Genomic DNA, 15,942 nt, shown 5'->3' with positions numbered 1-15,942 from the left:
TTCTGGCTCAGGAGCCTGGGAAGCCCAAGGGCATGGCCCGGGCATCTTCACAACTTCTGATGGGGTCTCTTCATGGAAGACGGACTCACCAGTATCCCATGCTCTTGCGAGAACTAAGCCAATCCCAGAAGAAAGGGGGGAAAGGTACTAACACCCCCTAATACTCAATTCGGTTCGTAAAGGTCCCACACCAATCAAATATCACCATGAGACAAATCAGATATAAGTCATAATCACTGGGCAACTCAGCTATGACCTCCACCCACAAACACCCTGCAAGCCAGCAGAGAACACACCAATCATGGTCCTGGAAAGATTGCCTGTCTTCCTCAGGACCACAGGGGTGCACAGTTCCAGGGCCACATTGTGTTCCACCTTGAGGTTGTACTATGTAACCACATGTCCTTCCCCTCCCCCTGTGCTTTGGATTCTGTAGGTCTAGCGAGGGAGGGAAGGAGAAGGAAGAGAGAAGCCACAGCCTTGGAGCTGAGCTGTGGTTAGAGAAGAAGCTGAAGAATACCAACTGGGTTTTAAAAGTCAAACTGAATACACTCTACGTGTATATCCACTACATGGACAGTATGCCAGCCCTGCCTATAGCCAATGTTCATGGGCCACGACATGGTCTCAGTCACGGTTACTGAGGTGTAGCTAAGGTGTGTCAATCACCATGATCCCCCCCTCTCCCAACACTCATGCAGATTCTGGTCGTGAACTGGATGGATGCTGCTTTAACCCACTGTTTCTATATTACTGCCAAACCCAAATTTCTCAAGGGAGGCAGAGAACAATTTCGTAGATGGTGAGACAAAACCAAAACCAAACCAAGGAAAGAATGGGCAAAATTACAGAATGTGTTTTACTGGAAAGTAGGCATTACTTTTGATCTCACAAAAACAACTGGAATTGTATCAAAGCCAGGCTGCCTAACAGTCATGCAGGGAACCCGAGAGGGTGGCCACGTTACTGTATTTTCTAATTAGTTCATCAGTAAACTGTAGGGAAGGGCTAATTCTAAAACACTTGAAACATTTGTTCATGACACTGTTCTTTATCCAACAACCTCCTTCACAAAACCAAATTCCAGCCCAGACTTAAGCCCATCTCATTACCTACTGTGAAAGAATGAACCCTGAACTAATTAGCAGGGGTACCTAAAGTAAGATCCAGCGACTCCACATCTCAGGGTCTATGGCCTGGGCACAGCCAGTGTCTACAGGAGCTGACTCTCAGAGCTGTGGCCTGTGGTCAGTATTACACTGGGCATGAGTCTCAAGTTCATGGACACACACTGATCCTGAAAGCATGAAGCACATAAAACAGTTCCCAAGTTTTCTCCTTCTGGAAAATTCCATAGAGATAGGGTTGGTGCCATCTTGAATTCAAGGACGAGGCCATGCTGGGATGGAGAAGGTTTCAGGTTCACACAAGGGCTCTGGATGGAAGTCACACAGCCCAGGCACCTGAAAAGCTGTAGAAACAGCTATCCATCATAAGGCAGTATTTCCAGGCGGTGCGCACCAGCCATCTAGACATAGAGGAGGAAGAGAAGGCATAAACATTGCACACTCTACTGTTTCTTCACTGCGTGCCCCTCCAGTACAGCTCACATGGATGTCTGCCAGCAGGGTCCCAGCGATGAAGCTGCATAGATCAGCCTGCCTGCTGGAGTAACCGGGCTGTCATCACTATCCCTACTTTTCCCCTGGTCAGGGCATCCTCTTCCTGGGCGCCAATTTGTTGGAGAAGAGGCTGCTTGTTGGTTACCAGCAGTTTAGCCCCCAAATAACCACACAGATATTGTATCAATTAAATCACTGCTTGGCCCATTAGCTCTAGCTTCTTATTGGCTAACTCTTACATATTAATTTAACCCATTTCTATTAATCTGTGTATTGCCACGTGGCTGTGGCTTACTGGCTAAAGTTCCAGCATCTGTCTCCTGCAGGGATACATGGCTTCTCCTTGACTACGCCCTCTTTCTCCCAGCATTCAGTTTAGTTTTCCCTGTCTACTCCTATTCTGCTCTGTGCAGGCCCAAGACAGTTACTTTATTAACCAGTGGTATTCACAGCATGCAGAGGGGAATCCCACATCACCTTCCTTCTCCCAGCTTCGAGGTTAGTCATGCCGGCTTACCTGCTGCCTGTGCTCTGACCACCCTCATGCCCAGCTGTCCGGCATGACTCCCACCCCAGCCTCCCCTCCGTTCCACTCATTCTTCAAAAGTGACGGTCTCACATACCACACCGCTGAGAAGGAGAGGAATGCAAGAACGGTCACAAAAGCCACGGAGCCCAGTCCGACGCCCACCATCTGCTGTGGTGTGAGGGATGAGTCTGTGGGAAGAAAGGGTAAGATGAGCCCGGAGCACGTCCCACCACGGTCTCCCCAGGAGCTCACCATCCAACTGTGAGCACTCTCCTTTAACCCGGAGCTGGGCTCCATTTAACAAAGAATCCCAAGAATGCCTCACAGTGCCTCTGCGACCCCAACACAGGTCCTGCAGAGGTCAGACCTCAGGAAACCACAGTTTCAAAGTATTTCTAAAAAGGAAGCATAAAACCAGATCATAGTAAAGCCTCAAGGCTTGTGGACACACCAAAGCTACATGATACATGCTGTGTGCAAAGCTCCTCTCGGGCCAGTTACACTTGATAGCTTTTTTACGAGCCATCTCCTTCCACATGGAAGATGTTACTCTGACATCCTCTGAACTTGGGCTTCGGTGTCAGCCAGCACCAGCGATCACAAACATGTTTTGTTGAGCAACAGTGCCTCCATTTCCCCATATTATTAGCAGGACAGTACCTCTCTGCTCTGCTCAGCAGGCTCCTCTAAGAATTTTTTAAAAGTCCATGTAAAAGTGCTTAGAACACATGTACTATTTGGGGAACATCACATGACAACTCCAGGGAGATCCCTGATTACAAACGGAAAAACACTCACATTAGTGGTGCACATTTGGGCCAAGAGACTTAATGCAGAGCCTCGTGACTTCAGCAAAGGCCCTGTTTCTATTAGGAAACAGTTAGCAGCCGCTGTGTGACACGCACAGTTGTGAGCACCTCACTGGGGTTAACTAGGTCTCCTGTGGTAGTTAATCCTAAATGTCAGTTGGATTGGGTTGAGAGACACTTGGGAGCTTAGGAAACTACACTCCTGGGTGTGTCTGTGAGACAGGGATCTTGGAGAGGGAAGACCTACCCTGGGCATCACCACCCAATCATCTGAGGCCTGGATGAACAGACACAGGAGAAGGGGGCTGGCTGGCGGGGGCTTGCCTTCCCTCTCTTTGCTTTCCACAAGATGAGCAGCCTCCTCCAGCACATACTGCGCTAGTTCATTCAAGTCAGAGCAACGGAGCTAGCCGACCTTAGACAGACACCCCTGGAACCGTGAGCCCCAATACACCTTTCACTCATGAAAGTTGTTTGTTCAGTTACTGTGTTATCCTGATGAAAAAATGAACTCATCCAGCTCCTAATAAATTCTTACACTGAGGATCATTGTTAGTCCCTCTTTACAGATGAGGGGCTGGGGCACAGGGTAATTACACACAGCTCAGATGTCTAGGACCAGCTTAAGGGCAATTTGGTCCCAGTGGAAACTCTGTGGGGTCCCTGGCTCCCACAGGTACAGCCATAGACCACACTACTTTTAACAGTCAAGCGAAACTCTTGACTATCCCAGGAAGTGTTGTTGCAAGACTTTCTAGAAAACACGGTATTCCAGCACTTGGGAAGCTGAGGCAGGAGTCTCATGAGTTTGAGAGGCCAACCTGGGTTGCGTAGTTAGACCATATCTTAAAATGACAACGACAACAAAAAAAAAAAAAAAGAAAGAAAGAAAAAGAATTATACTTTGTGTATTCAGACCCAGAGGGTCTGGACACTTTACAAAGCTAAACTGTCAAATAGAAAGAGGAGCAGTGAGGAAATTGGAAGTTATTTGTATCTTAAATATAAGAAGATTTGATCACAGGACATAAAGACAGTAGAATGTTATCACAGGGAAGAATATGCTAGAACAAAACCAAGTGTGTAGGAACAAAGCCAGCTCCCCGTCAAGCCATTTCACAGCTTGAACACTAGAATGATGGTGTCCAAGTCTCTGTCTCAACACTATCCCTTTCTCCCAGTGGAACTTCAAACCAGTGCATCAGCGGTGTGTGTTACAGTTTCCTTACCGAGGAGTGCCCTAAGCACATGGAAACTGTAACCACAACACCCAGCTTCAGGGTGACTGTGAGAAATAATGACATGAAACAGCCAGTCACCCAGCAAACAATCAACAAGTGTCAGTTACTGTTAGCCATTGTTCCCATTGTTGTGTAACTGTTTCAAATGAGTGAAACAATAAATTACCTATAACTGGTAAAGAGAAAAGAATGCCTAATCAGAAGAAAGTGTCTGATTACTAAAGCTTATTTCATATACCAACTTAAAACTCAGGTAAAGACTTAAATTGAAATATAAAAGAACGGAAAAATGTTGGTGAACGTTTATATAACATTAAAGTGGGTGAGAATTGTCTGGTTACATTTATCAAATCTGGAGCCCTCTAGACTTAACCGCATTCATAAAGCATGTGTTTTATATACACAAAATTACCATTTGTGAGGTTAAAAAGCTCCATTTGCACAATTAGTGAGGTTTGGGGTTTTTAATAGAAAATGCTGCCTTTAATCCCAGGGCTTGAGAGGCAGAGGCAGGCAGATCTCTGAGTTCAAACCCAAGCTGCTCTACAGAGCAAGTTCCAGGACAGTCAGGGCTACACAGAGAAACCCTGCCTCAAAATAGAACAAAAATAAACAAACAAAAAGTAAGAAAGACACACACACACACAATTCAGCGTTGGAGACGGGGTGGGGGGTGAGGAGAGACGGGTATTTTCACTGAGAGCTTACACAGCTAACCCTCCTCTCCAGTTTTCGTTATCAGTGTTTTCCTTATATTTTCCCCCATATACTTCCCCCACATTTTAATCTTTGCTAAATGAAAACACTGAACCGAAGGACTGTGGGCTGGAGTCCACGCTGTGTGAGTCCTGGATTTCTATTCATTCATTAGGAGTTACTAGTTGGGTGATGTCAGCTTTGCATCATCAAATGGCCCACTTCTAGGCCCGTCTACAACCCTCCTATCCCCTCTGTGTCCACAGGGGCGTTGTTAATTGTTATCAGAAGTCAGAATACACCCTTGTCTGCCCGACTTCCTTGGCCGCTGAATGAGTCCGCGGAAGGAGGGACACCTAAGTGACCCTAATGCTCTGAGCTGACTCACTAGAAATATTGTCACTGCTGCTATCAGAGAGAGCCAAGCTATCCCGTGACGAACTGGCCTGCCCTTCACTTTACGCTATCTTCAGGAACACTTCGGGAACAAAGGAGGTGGCGCCTCCTTTGTACAAAGTCCTCGTCCACTCCCCAGTCCCAGCCTTCTCCTCCAGATCTCACAAAGGTCATCTGCAGTTGTTTATCTGACTATGTGGAAACTGTGTGGACCTGCTCTGATGCGCTTCATAGAAGTGAAGGGGCATCACCCACTCACAATCCAAAATGACAGAGCAAAGTCGGAGCCCGGGAATCCAGCTTCCCCCAGACCATCCACCCATATCATCCTCCTCAGAAGTGGACCCACTTAATCCTTGCTATAGACACTATTATTAAAGGGTGACCTGTGGGGCTCATGAGGTGGATGACTAAGAGGTTAAGAACACTGGCGGCTCCTCCAGAGAACTGGAACTCAGCTCCCAGTGCCCTTGTTGGGCAGCAGCTCACAGCCCCCTACACCTCCAGCTCCGAGGATCTGACACTCTCTTCTTGCCTCTGAGGGTGCTGCACTCATATGGCACACACTCACACAGACACAGGCACAAGCATAAACGAAAAGAAACAAGGAGTGGCCTTGATTTATTTGCACAGCATCATTTGGGCTCCGGCTCCCAGCATGATGTCCAATTCTTGGTTACAGGGCTTTGGGCTCACTTTGCATACAGACTCTGAGTCTAAGCACACTCGTGTCTGTGTGTGTGTGTGTGTGTGTGTGTGTGTGTGTGTAGCCTCCAAGAATGCCTTACTAATAAAATTTACAAGTGGCCAATTTGGATTATAGTTTTTTATAGTCTTGCCATCTCTGGCTCCACTCCCTTCCACAGTCTCATGCTCTGGGACCTTTGATTTTCCTTTCCTTCTGAATCATCTGTAGAATGTTCTCTTGGAAACTCGGCTGAGTGACTCATGCGCCGTGTTAGTCATTCTTAGAGAAAGTAAATACCTTTGAACCAGAACCCTCTTCTCCACATACTCTGCCCTCGGACTAAACAGTGAACCAGCCTCTCTTTAATCTGTCCCTGATAGGTCACAGGTGCTGAAGAGGAAGTTAGACCCTGGGACAACCTTGATGACTTCCTCCTGGTGTGGACGCGTTGTTTGCAGAACTGTGCTCAGGTGTGATCACTTCCCGAAGGCAACAGTTGCCATCAAACGCTACAAATAAACTAGCACCCTGACTCAGGCTGGCTTGGGACAGACATATCCAGAGAGCAGCTGCTGCATCAGTTTGAGCACAGAAGGGCAAGAGTAATGACAAAGTGTGTTTAATTTCTATTTGTTGTTTTCGGGACTTCTTATTTAAGTTCCCTGCAAGGGGGCGGGGGCTGGAAAAGGGGAGCAAAGCAGGAAATAAACTCAGAGGTAATTAATGTTTGATAAAGCAACAACAATACCGGATCCGTTTTATTGTAACACACTGCCGGAAGTTTAGATAGCTCTAAGTCCACTGATTGGCTCGCAGCTCTGTGGTTCCAGGTTCAGATCCACTGTGACAGGTTCTCTGCTCAGCCCCTTCTCAGGGCTGGACTCGGGGTGCTAAAGGGCCCTCCTTTCCTTCTGGAGGGAAGCTCTGCAGAGGAGTGCATGCCCTAGTTCACCTCGCTGTTGGCCAAATGTGTGTGCGCGTGTGTGTGTGTGTGTGTGTGTGTGTGTGTGTGTGTGTGTGTGTGAATATAGAGAGAGAGAGAGCCCAGTATCCCTAGGGTACTGATTCCAGAAAACCTTCCCCTAAGATACCAAAATTTTGTAATATTAAAGTCTCACAAGAACTGTGTTTGCATATGACCTATCTACAATCTCTTTCGTACTTTTCATTTGTCTCTGGATTACTTAGAATCGTGCAAACAACGTAAATGCTCTGCCGACGGCTGATCTGCTGTACCATTTTCAGATAATGACAAGGGAAAGGCCCACCTCCGCGATCTCCATCTGCAATTGATGGAATCCCCAGATGCAGAGCCCTGGAGTCAAGCCCTGGCTGACTCTGGGTACCTGCACATCCGCCTTAAGCTTGTAGCTTGCAGTTTTTCTCTGTTTATTTAATTTGACAAGAATTAAATCTGCGCTCCATAGAACGGATGGCTGCCTACCTGCTGGATCCAATGCGCTCTAAATGAGCACCTAATGTACGCCAGGCAAGGATCCAGTTTTCTGTTTTCAATGTTCTCTCCAAGTGCCTGAAACCTCATAGAAAAAGACAACTGCCAGCTGCTCTGCAGTGTGGGAGAAGAATTAAGGAAAAAGAGAGAGGAAGGTGTGGATCCTAAGGAGCTCTGAAGAGCTTCTGGCAGAGGGTGTTTGGTTTTCATCCTGAGCAAGTGAACAGCAGTCAGCAGCGAGTCACAGGTAGCTGACAGCGCATTTGGGTGGGAGTAATCGAGTCGCTGTGTGAGCCAAGGCCTCAAAGAGAAAGGCAGAGACTAGCTAGGATGCCCATCGGAATGGAGAAGGAGGAGAGAAGCGATCATCACAAGGTGTGCTGGTGTCAAACCGAGGCCTCAAGCAATGGGAAAGCCCAGAAGAGGCTACCAAAGGCAATGCTAGCATGAGCAGAGCAGTTCTCACGTGAGTCCTGCGGCAGCAGGCAGGCTGGGAGGAAGAGGGGAAACCTGAGCTCCTGTAATGGGAGATGGACAAGGAGGCTTTGCCATCTGTCTGTGAGGCAGGGTAGAGGCCCGAGCTCTGCATGACCAGAAATGAAAGCCAGTGCAGCGTGCAGGCTGAAAGAGAACTGGAGAGTCACCAGTGACTTGGGTTTCACTCCTGCGTCTGCAGAATGCCCTCTGAATACAGCTTGCCATCATCTGCGTGACTCAGGAAATCATAGGCTCACAGTACTTTGTGGCTGGAAGGAATCTCAGCCCAGGCAGAAGCAACTGAGGACCAGCCAAGTTAAATACCATTTCAAAGACACTGTCTGATTGGGAACTTGACTGAGGCAAGGACGCCCAGGCCTTGGCATTTGACATCAAATACAGTTCCCTGGCTCTAAAGCTTTCTTGCTGGTGGCACTGTGCAAAATATAAATACAAAACTCAGCACTGGCCAGAGCCAGAATAGGGTCAAGGCTGTGTGTGTGAAGGAGCTGGAATGACTTGGGGACAAAGCTGGATCACACTTCTCTCCAAATTACCTTCTGAAGTGGGAGTGTCCTAGTTAGAGTTATTATTGCTGCGATGGAACACTGTGACCAAAAAGCAAGCTGGGGAGGAAAGGGTTTATTTGGCTTACACTTCCACATTCACATTTTAGTCCATTATTGAAGAAGGCCAGGACAGAAACTCAAACAGAGCAGGGACCTGGCAGCAGGAGCTGATGCAGTGGCCGTGGAGGAAAGCTGCTTACTGGCTTGCTCCCCATGGCTTGCTCAACCTGCTTTCTTTTTTTTTTTTTTTAAGGTTTCTTTATTTATTATGTATACAACATTCTGCCTCGATGTATGCCCACATGGCCAGAGGAGGGCGCCAGATCTCAGTACAGATGGTTGTGGGCCACCATGTGGTTGCTGGGAATTGAACTCAGGACCTTTGGAAGAGCAGCCAGTGCTCTTAACCTCTGAGCCATCTCTCCAGCCCCCTCAACCTGCTTTCTTATAAAGCCCAGGACCACGAGGAATGGCACCACCCATAATGGGCTGGGCCCTCCCAGATCAGTCACTAACTGAGGCTCCCTCCTCTCCAGTGACTGTAGCTTGAGTCAAGTTAACAGAAAACTAGCCAGCATAGGTCTCCACTTTTTATTTATCTTTTTATTTATTTATCATCATTATTGTCATCATCGTTTGGGTTTTTGAGACAGGGCCTCGCTATGTTTGTAGCCTTGGCTGTCCTGGAACTCACTATGTCGACTGGGCTGATCTCGAACTCAGAGATGCGCCTGCCTCTTCTCCTGAGTGTTGGGATTAAAGGTTCTCAGTACTGATTCTCGAGGATGCAGAGGGAAGGACGTTTGCAAAAGCCACTCAGATATTCTCAAAATCCTTCCCAGTTACCACGGAAGAACCACAGCCTCCTCTCTGGTTGTTTTGTCTGCCTGGTTTGAATCTTTCCCAATCAGATCAAACAGTTACTGGATAGAGCGGATTCTAGAAGCTGTCGTTTGAAAGTCTGCATGTCTTAATTCGCATCTCTTTTACTTAGAAGAGCTCTATTCTGCCCCTGGAGCTTTGGGGAGGGGACAGGCTGAGAGTGTTTCGGATGTTAGAATGTGTGATTGTTTCCTGTACCCTTCATTAAACCACTTCAGAAAAGCAAGCCCAGCCAAGCCGCACACACCTCTGGTTAAGACGGCTAATCTACAACACAAAAAGGCTGTCAGATAATTCACCTGGCCCAGACCCAAAATCAACTTCTCTACCCTTGTTGAAAAAAGTTTTGAGCGGAGATATAAAGAAGGAAAGTCAGATCAAGGGAAAGGCAGACAGACAGAAGCCTCTTTCCCTCCGCCCCTCTTCCACGCGTCCTTCTAAGGCCTCTCCTGACGGGAACAGAGCGTCCATTGTGAAGTTCATCCCTGGCAATCCCCAAAGCAGTTGTGCCTGGCTGCCTCATCACTCCAGCCCACTGTGGCCCGTGGCTCTGCTCAGAAGCACGGGTGGAGTGGAAGGAGTTAAAGCGACAGTGTGGCCCAAGGCAGAGGGCAACATTCCTCAGCCTGTTGCCAGGAAAAGGCCCATACTCAAAGGTTATAAATTTAACAAGATTTCTGGGATTAGCTACAACTAATGGAATTCCCGGGAATCAATTCCACTGGCTGGCTGCCTATTGGTTTTAAGAAATGTCCTGCCAGGGAAGCCTAACAAACAACCATCTATGATTACTCAATCCCGGGGAGGGGCAGTTTCCCAACCCCTTCGATAACTCTGTCCGTGGAAAGGGGAAGGTTTTAAACGGCCTAGTGCCCATCAGCAAGAGCCGGCTCTGGAGGAAGGAGGACTGTCCTGTCTGGAAACCCGGGTGTGCCCCATGCGGAGGCTTTACCTACCCAGGAGGTGGCCTCTGTCAAAGGCACTGCTGTCTGCCATTTGATGTCACATACTAAAGTTTGAGAATGATTACGTGTTCCATGTATTGCAGTTGCACATCTGGATCTGATCAAGAAGAACGCACAGCTCTCAGATTCCTGGCCTTGGAGCTGGATGCAGCAACCAACCTTTGAACTATGTCCTTTTCCTACATTCCTTTTGGGTTGCGTTTTTGTTTTTCTATATGTAGGATAGTTCCATTTTGTTAATAAATTATTCTTAATCTATTATAATTATGCATCATTTAACAGTGGAGACAATTCTGAGAAACGTGTCAGTGGGTCATTCTTCATTACAAAAACATCACAGAACGTTCTTCAGCAAAATAACATGACTGGCTACGTCTCTAGCTGACACAAAGTACTGTTCCCTTTTAGGCTGGGTCTTGTTATGGATCCCATGCTGACCTTGAACTCATCCTCCTACGTTTGCCCCCTCAATGCTGGGATACAGGCATATGGGATCCATGCCAAGCTTTAGGGGATGCAATCTTACGTGACTTGCCCTGTATCTGTGATGCACCACGTGACTGAACTGTCATTACTGGTATGTGACTGAGGCTGTGTATGTGTGTATACATGGTGTATATGTGTGCACATGGTATACAGCCAAATAGCAGGTCTCGGGCTTCTGCAGCTCTTATTTTGCTTGGTAACCAAGCTCTCCAGTGCCCTTAAACTTGAGAAGAATCTTCCCCCTTCTCATTGCCACTCTGGTTGAACAACTGCTTACACTGCTCTGCCCCAAACAAGCCAAAAACACAAAACCAGGGCAAACTGATCCCTATCTCAAATCAGGGATGACACAGCCAATGGAAAGTCACTTACGCTAGGGGGAAAGGGCTCCTCTAAACCGTAAAACCTTGTCCCCACTGAAGTTCCTCATCTGGAGGATCTTGGGAGTCCTTCTCTCCAACCACATGGCTACAGTAGGAAAATAGAGGCCCACTGACACAGCAGAGACAAGAGGCTGATAGCAAAGGTGGTCCCCACTCATGGTATGGAGCCCAATGTCTTGAAGACTGATGACATCATTTTTCCCCCAATACAGGGTTTCTCTGTAGTTTTGGAGCCTGTCCTGGAACTAGCTCTTGTAGACCAGGCTGGCCCCAAACTCACAGAGATCTGCCTGCCTCTGCCCCCTGAGTGCTAGGATTAAAGGTGTGCACCACCACCGCCCGGTTTAGCTTTTTGTATAATCCCACGAGTTCCCACCTCTTCGGTTAAGGCTTTGCATTTAAATATGTCATATACACCCTATGGACATGAGAATTTCTGCATTTTTCTGAAGGTCCCTTAACTTGCTGTCACATAGGACAATTTAAAAGGAGCCCTCAATATAAAACCGGTACTGCAGCTTGAAGATGGGAGAAGGACAGAGTGCATAGAAAGAACAGGGTTTTTACCTTTCACCTCGGCCCAGATGGCACAGGAGTATCTTCTCACCTGGGGGGAAGCAGAAGTCCACCTAAGTAGGAGGCACACAGCGTCATCTTAAACAATGTAACACCGACTCTGACACCCGCAGAGTCTCAGCCTTTTCATACTCTAATGCCAACTAGAAAATCTTTTGAGTCCTATCTAGCTTTTATAAGTGTGTGCGTTTATTTTATGTTGCTGGGTAATAGACCCAAGGCCTCACACATGCTAGGCAAGGCTTTGTCGCTGAGCTACAATCCCAGCTCCGCCTCTTACATCTTATAATTCAGCCATGGATCATCAGTATTTAAGGGGCTCGCATGGATAACGGGTATAGGATTGGCTCTAGACGTCACTTCTGGGGGTTTCCGAGAGGTCCCAGAAAGCTCACACCATGAGGAGACAACAGAACGTCAGGAACATCATTTCTGCTGCCAGCTCGGAGCAACTGGCATGGGCTGCTTGAGGAACTGTGCTGAAATTCTGAGACCACACCTAGGTTCAACAAGAAGCAGCAATGTGTGTGACGGGTGAGCAATGAGAAGCTCTGGTAGACGGTAACATTTCGTCTGTCTGGGTGAGGCTTAGCAGCTTCGCTCACCCCAAATGCATCCAAAAACCAGGAAAAAAGCAGCAAGAAACGAGCACCTCATCTTCTGGTTATTATTATCACATACATACCTGGTGATCAGGACGTCTAGGACTCTTGTGTATGACTAACGGTTCAGTGCAGTCTCCCCTGGGGGAAGAAGTTATAGAACAACCTTCCCAACCTTATTATGAGACTCTCTTTCACGTGACACACTTGGGCATTCTGGCTATGTTCTTTAGTTTTGTTTTGTTTGCTTGTTTTTCAAGATAGGGTTTCTCTGTCTGGAACTCCATTTGTAGACTATGCTGGCCTCAAACCTACAAAGATCTACCTGCCTCTGTCTCCTGAGTGATGAGATTAAAGGCCAATGCCACCATGCCAGGATGGTTTTCATGATCTTAAAAGGGTTTTTTTTTTGTTTACTTTTTAATATATTTTAACTGAAATTTTCTGAAAAGCTTTAAATGGCCACAGGTTTCGAATTTAATTAAATTTTGTCTTCAGGCTAAGTTTTGAGATTAGGAATGAAGAAATATGTATGTCAAGACAAGAAGCAAAGGGCACCCCGATAGTAAGGTCATTAAGGAACTGAAAACATTGCAGCAGGGGCCAGGTAAAGCAGGAAGGTCATTGAGCTGATGTGCCAGGAGCAGATGCTCGTTTTACAGAACTCACCCTGGCAGCAGATCGAGCAAGGAGATGGGTAAAGCAAGAGGCAAGAATCTGAACTAGTGATGGACAGAGAAAAGATGACAAACTACAGACACTGCTGGCGAAGGAAAGAGCAAAGAAAGAACAACTTTAAAATGGCATTCAGGTGATAGAACTGACCCGAGATGACTGGACAGACAAGAAGGCATGAAGGAGGGAGGAGACGAGAATTATTCTTAGCACCTTCCCTTAGCTACAGGGCATAATGGGGCATGGATCAGGACAGACATATGGAAGAAAAAAATGGAGCTGTTGGTAGATATACTTTCAAAGCATACTGTGAAGACAGTGTGGGTCTAGCATAAAGACAGACGTATAAGTCAGCGAAGCAGACGCTAGCGTCCAGCAACGAAGCCTTGCATGTATGTCAGATGCTTTTGAAAGAAGCACTTACAATGATTGGTGTGGTCAACTCAATGCAATCTAGAATCACCTAGAAAGAAAATCTCAGTGAGGGACCGTCTAGATCACGCTGGTCTGTAAGACTGTTTTGATCATTTTAATCAACGGGAAGACCCAGCCTACCATGGGTGGCACCACTCCCTATGTTTGGCTCCTGAACTTCGTCATAGTGAACAAAGTCTGCTGAGTGATACATATGCATGCCTTCTCTTTCTGCTCGTGACCATGACTAGCTGCTTCAGGTTCCTGCCTCGACTTCCCCAAAATAACGTGCTGCTACCTGGAATTGTAAGCTGAAAAAAACCCTTCCCCCTTAAAGTTGCTGTCTGTCAGGGCATTGTATCATCACAACAACTGGGCCAGGAACGAGAACAAACACCGAGAATCCAATGGGGGCTGGTCTTTCAACAAGTCGTGTTGATGTGTAAAAACAACAGCAACCCCCGCAACCCAAAAACTGGGTTAGATTTGTATCTAATGCCAAATGTTAAAATTAACTCAAAATGAATCAAATGCCCAAAAGTAAGACTTAAAACTACAAAACTCCTAGAAGCCAACGCAAATAAGAAGTTTCATGTCAGTGGCTTCTTGTGACTCTGGTAACACAAGCAGCAAAATTTAAAACTTTTGTGAATCAAAGAACATTATTAATAGCAAAAAACAGAACGAAAGAAAATATTTTCCATTTAATCTCATAAGAGATTAATATCCAAATTATATGAGAACTCCAAACACCAAACAACAACAACAAAAAAAAAATCAAACAACTCAATTTAAAAATTAGTCAAGTATGATCGGCAGTGGTGGTGCACGCCTTTAATCCCAGCACTCAGGAGGCAGAGGCAGGTGGATCTCTGTGAGTTCAAGACCAGCCTGGTCTACAGAGTGAGTTCCAGGACAGCTAGGGCTACACAGAGAAACCCTGTGAAGAAAGTGTTTGAATAGACACGTGATCTGAAGGAGAGGCAACCACCAAGTACTTGAGAAGATACTGACATCCTTAATCTTTAAGGAAAAGCAAAACAAGACCAGAGCTAGGCACTGCCTTGCACCCATGAGGGTGCCTGTCACATCAGCATTGTGAGGTAAGAGTATCTTCGGCTTTAGCTTCCCAGTTCCTAATCTCTGTTGTCACAAACTAGTCCTTGGCCTCTCTGCTACAAAGTCTTAAAAAGTGAGTCTGGGTTTGCTCTCAGCATGCCAGAGGCAGGCACATCAGACTCCTGTCCTAGGCGGAATTCAATAGTGCCTGCTTTAAATATGAAGAGCCTTGCGATTGAGAGGGCTACATACTTTTGCTTCAAACCTATCAGTCAAGAGATGCTTTCTTAGTATTTACGTAATTTTCCTAGTTTCCCACCCACAGGATTTTGCACCAAGTTTAGAATTCTCCCAGCTCATTACATTTGCTAATTAGTGAACGACACACAGCTGGAAGGGACGAGGCTTTCTGAAGGGGGCGGGGTGGGGAGAATGGGGCCTGTGAAAAACAAGACAGTGCTGCCTTCTTTTGGGGTCCGCCACTCCCTCCTGCTTCCCTGGAAAATGAGGGGAGGCGGCCACCCGGGAGGGCATAAAGGAGGCAGCTGATCTAAATACTCCTTTTCAGCTCGGACTCCAGCCGTGTTGCCAAATCCCATACTCATGAAGAAGCACTCAGCACTCAAAGAAGATCAGTCCCAATGCAGATGCAGTAAGCCAGACGTGTGGGCTGTCACCTAGCGTGTCTCACCTGCCCACCCCTTAGAGAGACAGCACTCATGAGGGGAGAGGCACAGCGTGTTTCTGTGGCTATTCCAGTGGCGTCCATCGCAGATACGGTGTGTGTGTGTGTGTGTGTGTGTGTGTGTGTGTGTGTGTGTGTGTGTTATTCAAACCATTTAAATCTCACGGGAAAGAGAAAATATAGAGGTCACATCATTTTAAAAACTGTACCTTATTCCATTCACTTGTGATCCGTACTAGGATGCAGTAATCGTGTCCTGGTTTCAAAGGGGCATTGTAATATTCCCCGTAATACAGCCTGTCTCCGACAGGTATCTCCAATGCGTTGTCTGGAACATCGCTGGCCAGTATTTCCGCAGCCACGTAGCCATCAGCAAGAGAGGTGTTGCCAAAAAATGAAGTCATGCCTTCAGATCCACAAGAAAACGTGCTTTCCAAGGACAGGGGAAGGACCAGCAACTGGTACGAGCTAAGAGAGGGGTGGGGAAAGCAGAGACATTGCCCAGGGCCTGGTTAAGAAGGAAGATTTTATTCATCCTCAGGCCCTTAACCAGAGTGTGTTTTATAAAGCCCACCACGCGCTCCCGTTTGGAGGACTGTGTACTTGGGTTTCTTGAACTCATACTACACAATCAGCACTTTTGAGACACTAGAAACCCTAGAGTGGACAAGAGAAACAGATGGTTTACACGGGATTTAGTGTCTGGCAGTTCCAACAGGCACCGACCTCCAAATT

At 46.9% G+C, this 15,942-nt stretch overlaps 1 protein-coding gene across 8 annotated transcripts in view; it reads right to left on the bottom strand.

Annotated features, from left to right (window-relative positions):
- Positions 1 to 835: 835 nt before the first annotated feature.
- The window catches only part of Susd1 (sushi domain containing 1), a 107,552-nt gene continuing 92,445 nt past the window's right edge, over positions 836 to 15,942 (bottom strand). For 6 of the 8 annotated variants that reach the window (XM_050163697.1, XM_050163705.1, XM_050163753.1 and 3 more), the window contains 4 exons: positions 15,417 to 15,675; positions 11,764 to 11,803; positions 2,246 to 2,339; positions 836 to 1,528 (listed from right to left, as the gene is read on the bottom strand). In XM_050163697.1, coding sequence (XP_050019654.1) covers position 1,528; positions 2,246 to 2,339; positions 11,764 to 11,803; positions 15,417 to 15,675 — 394 coding nt within the window. In that variant the 3' untranslated portion in view covers positions 836 to 1,527. The other 2 variants (XM_050163724.1, XM_050163715.1) reach the window with 2 other exon arrangements.

This window comes from Alexandromys fortis, unplaced genomic scaffold (assembly GCF_014885135.2).
Source record: "Alexandromys fortis isolate MF-2015 unplaced genomic scaffold, M_Fortis_MF-2015_v1.1 scaffold_18, whole genome shotgun sequence".
Classification (NCBI taxonomy): Eukaryota; Metazoa; Chordata; class Mammalia; order Rodentia; family Cricetidae; genus Alexandromys; species Alexandromys fortis.
This window is presented reverse-complemented; position numbering and strand designations above follow the sequence as displayed.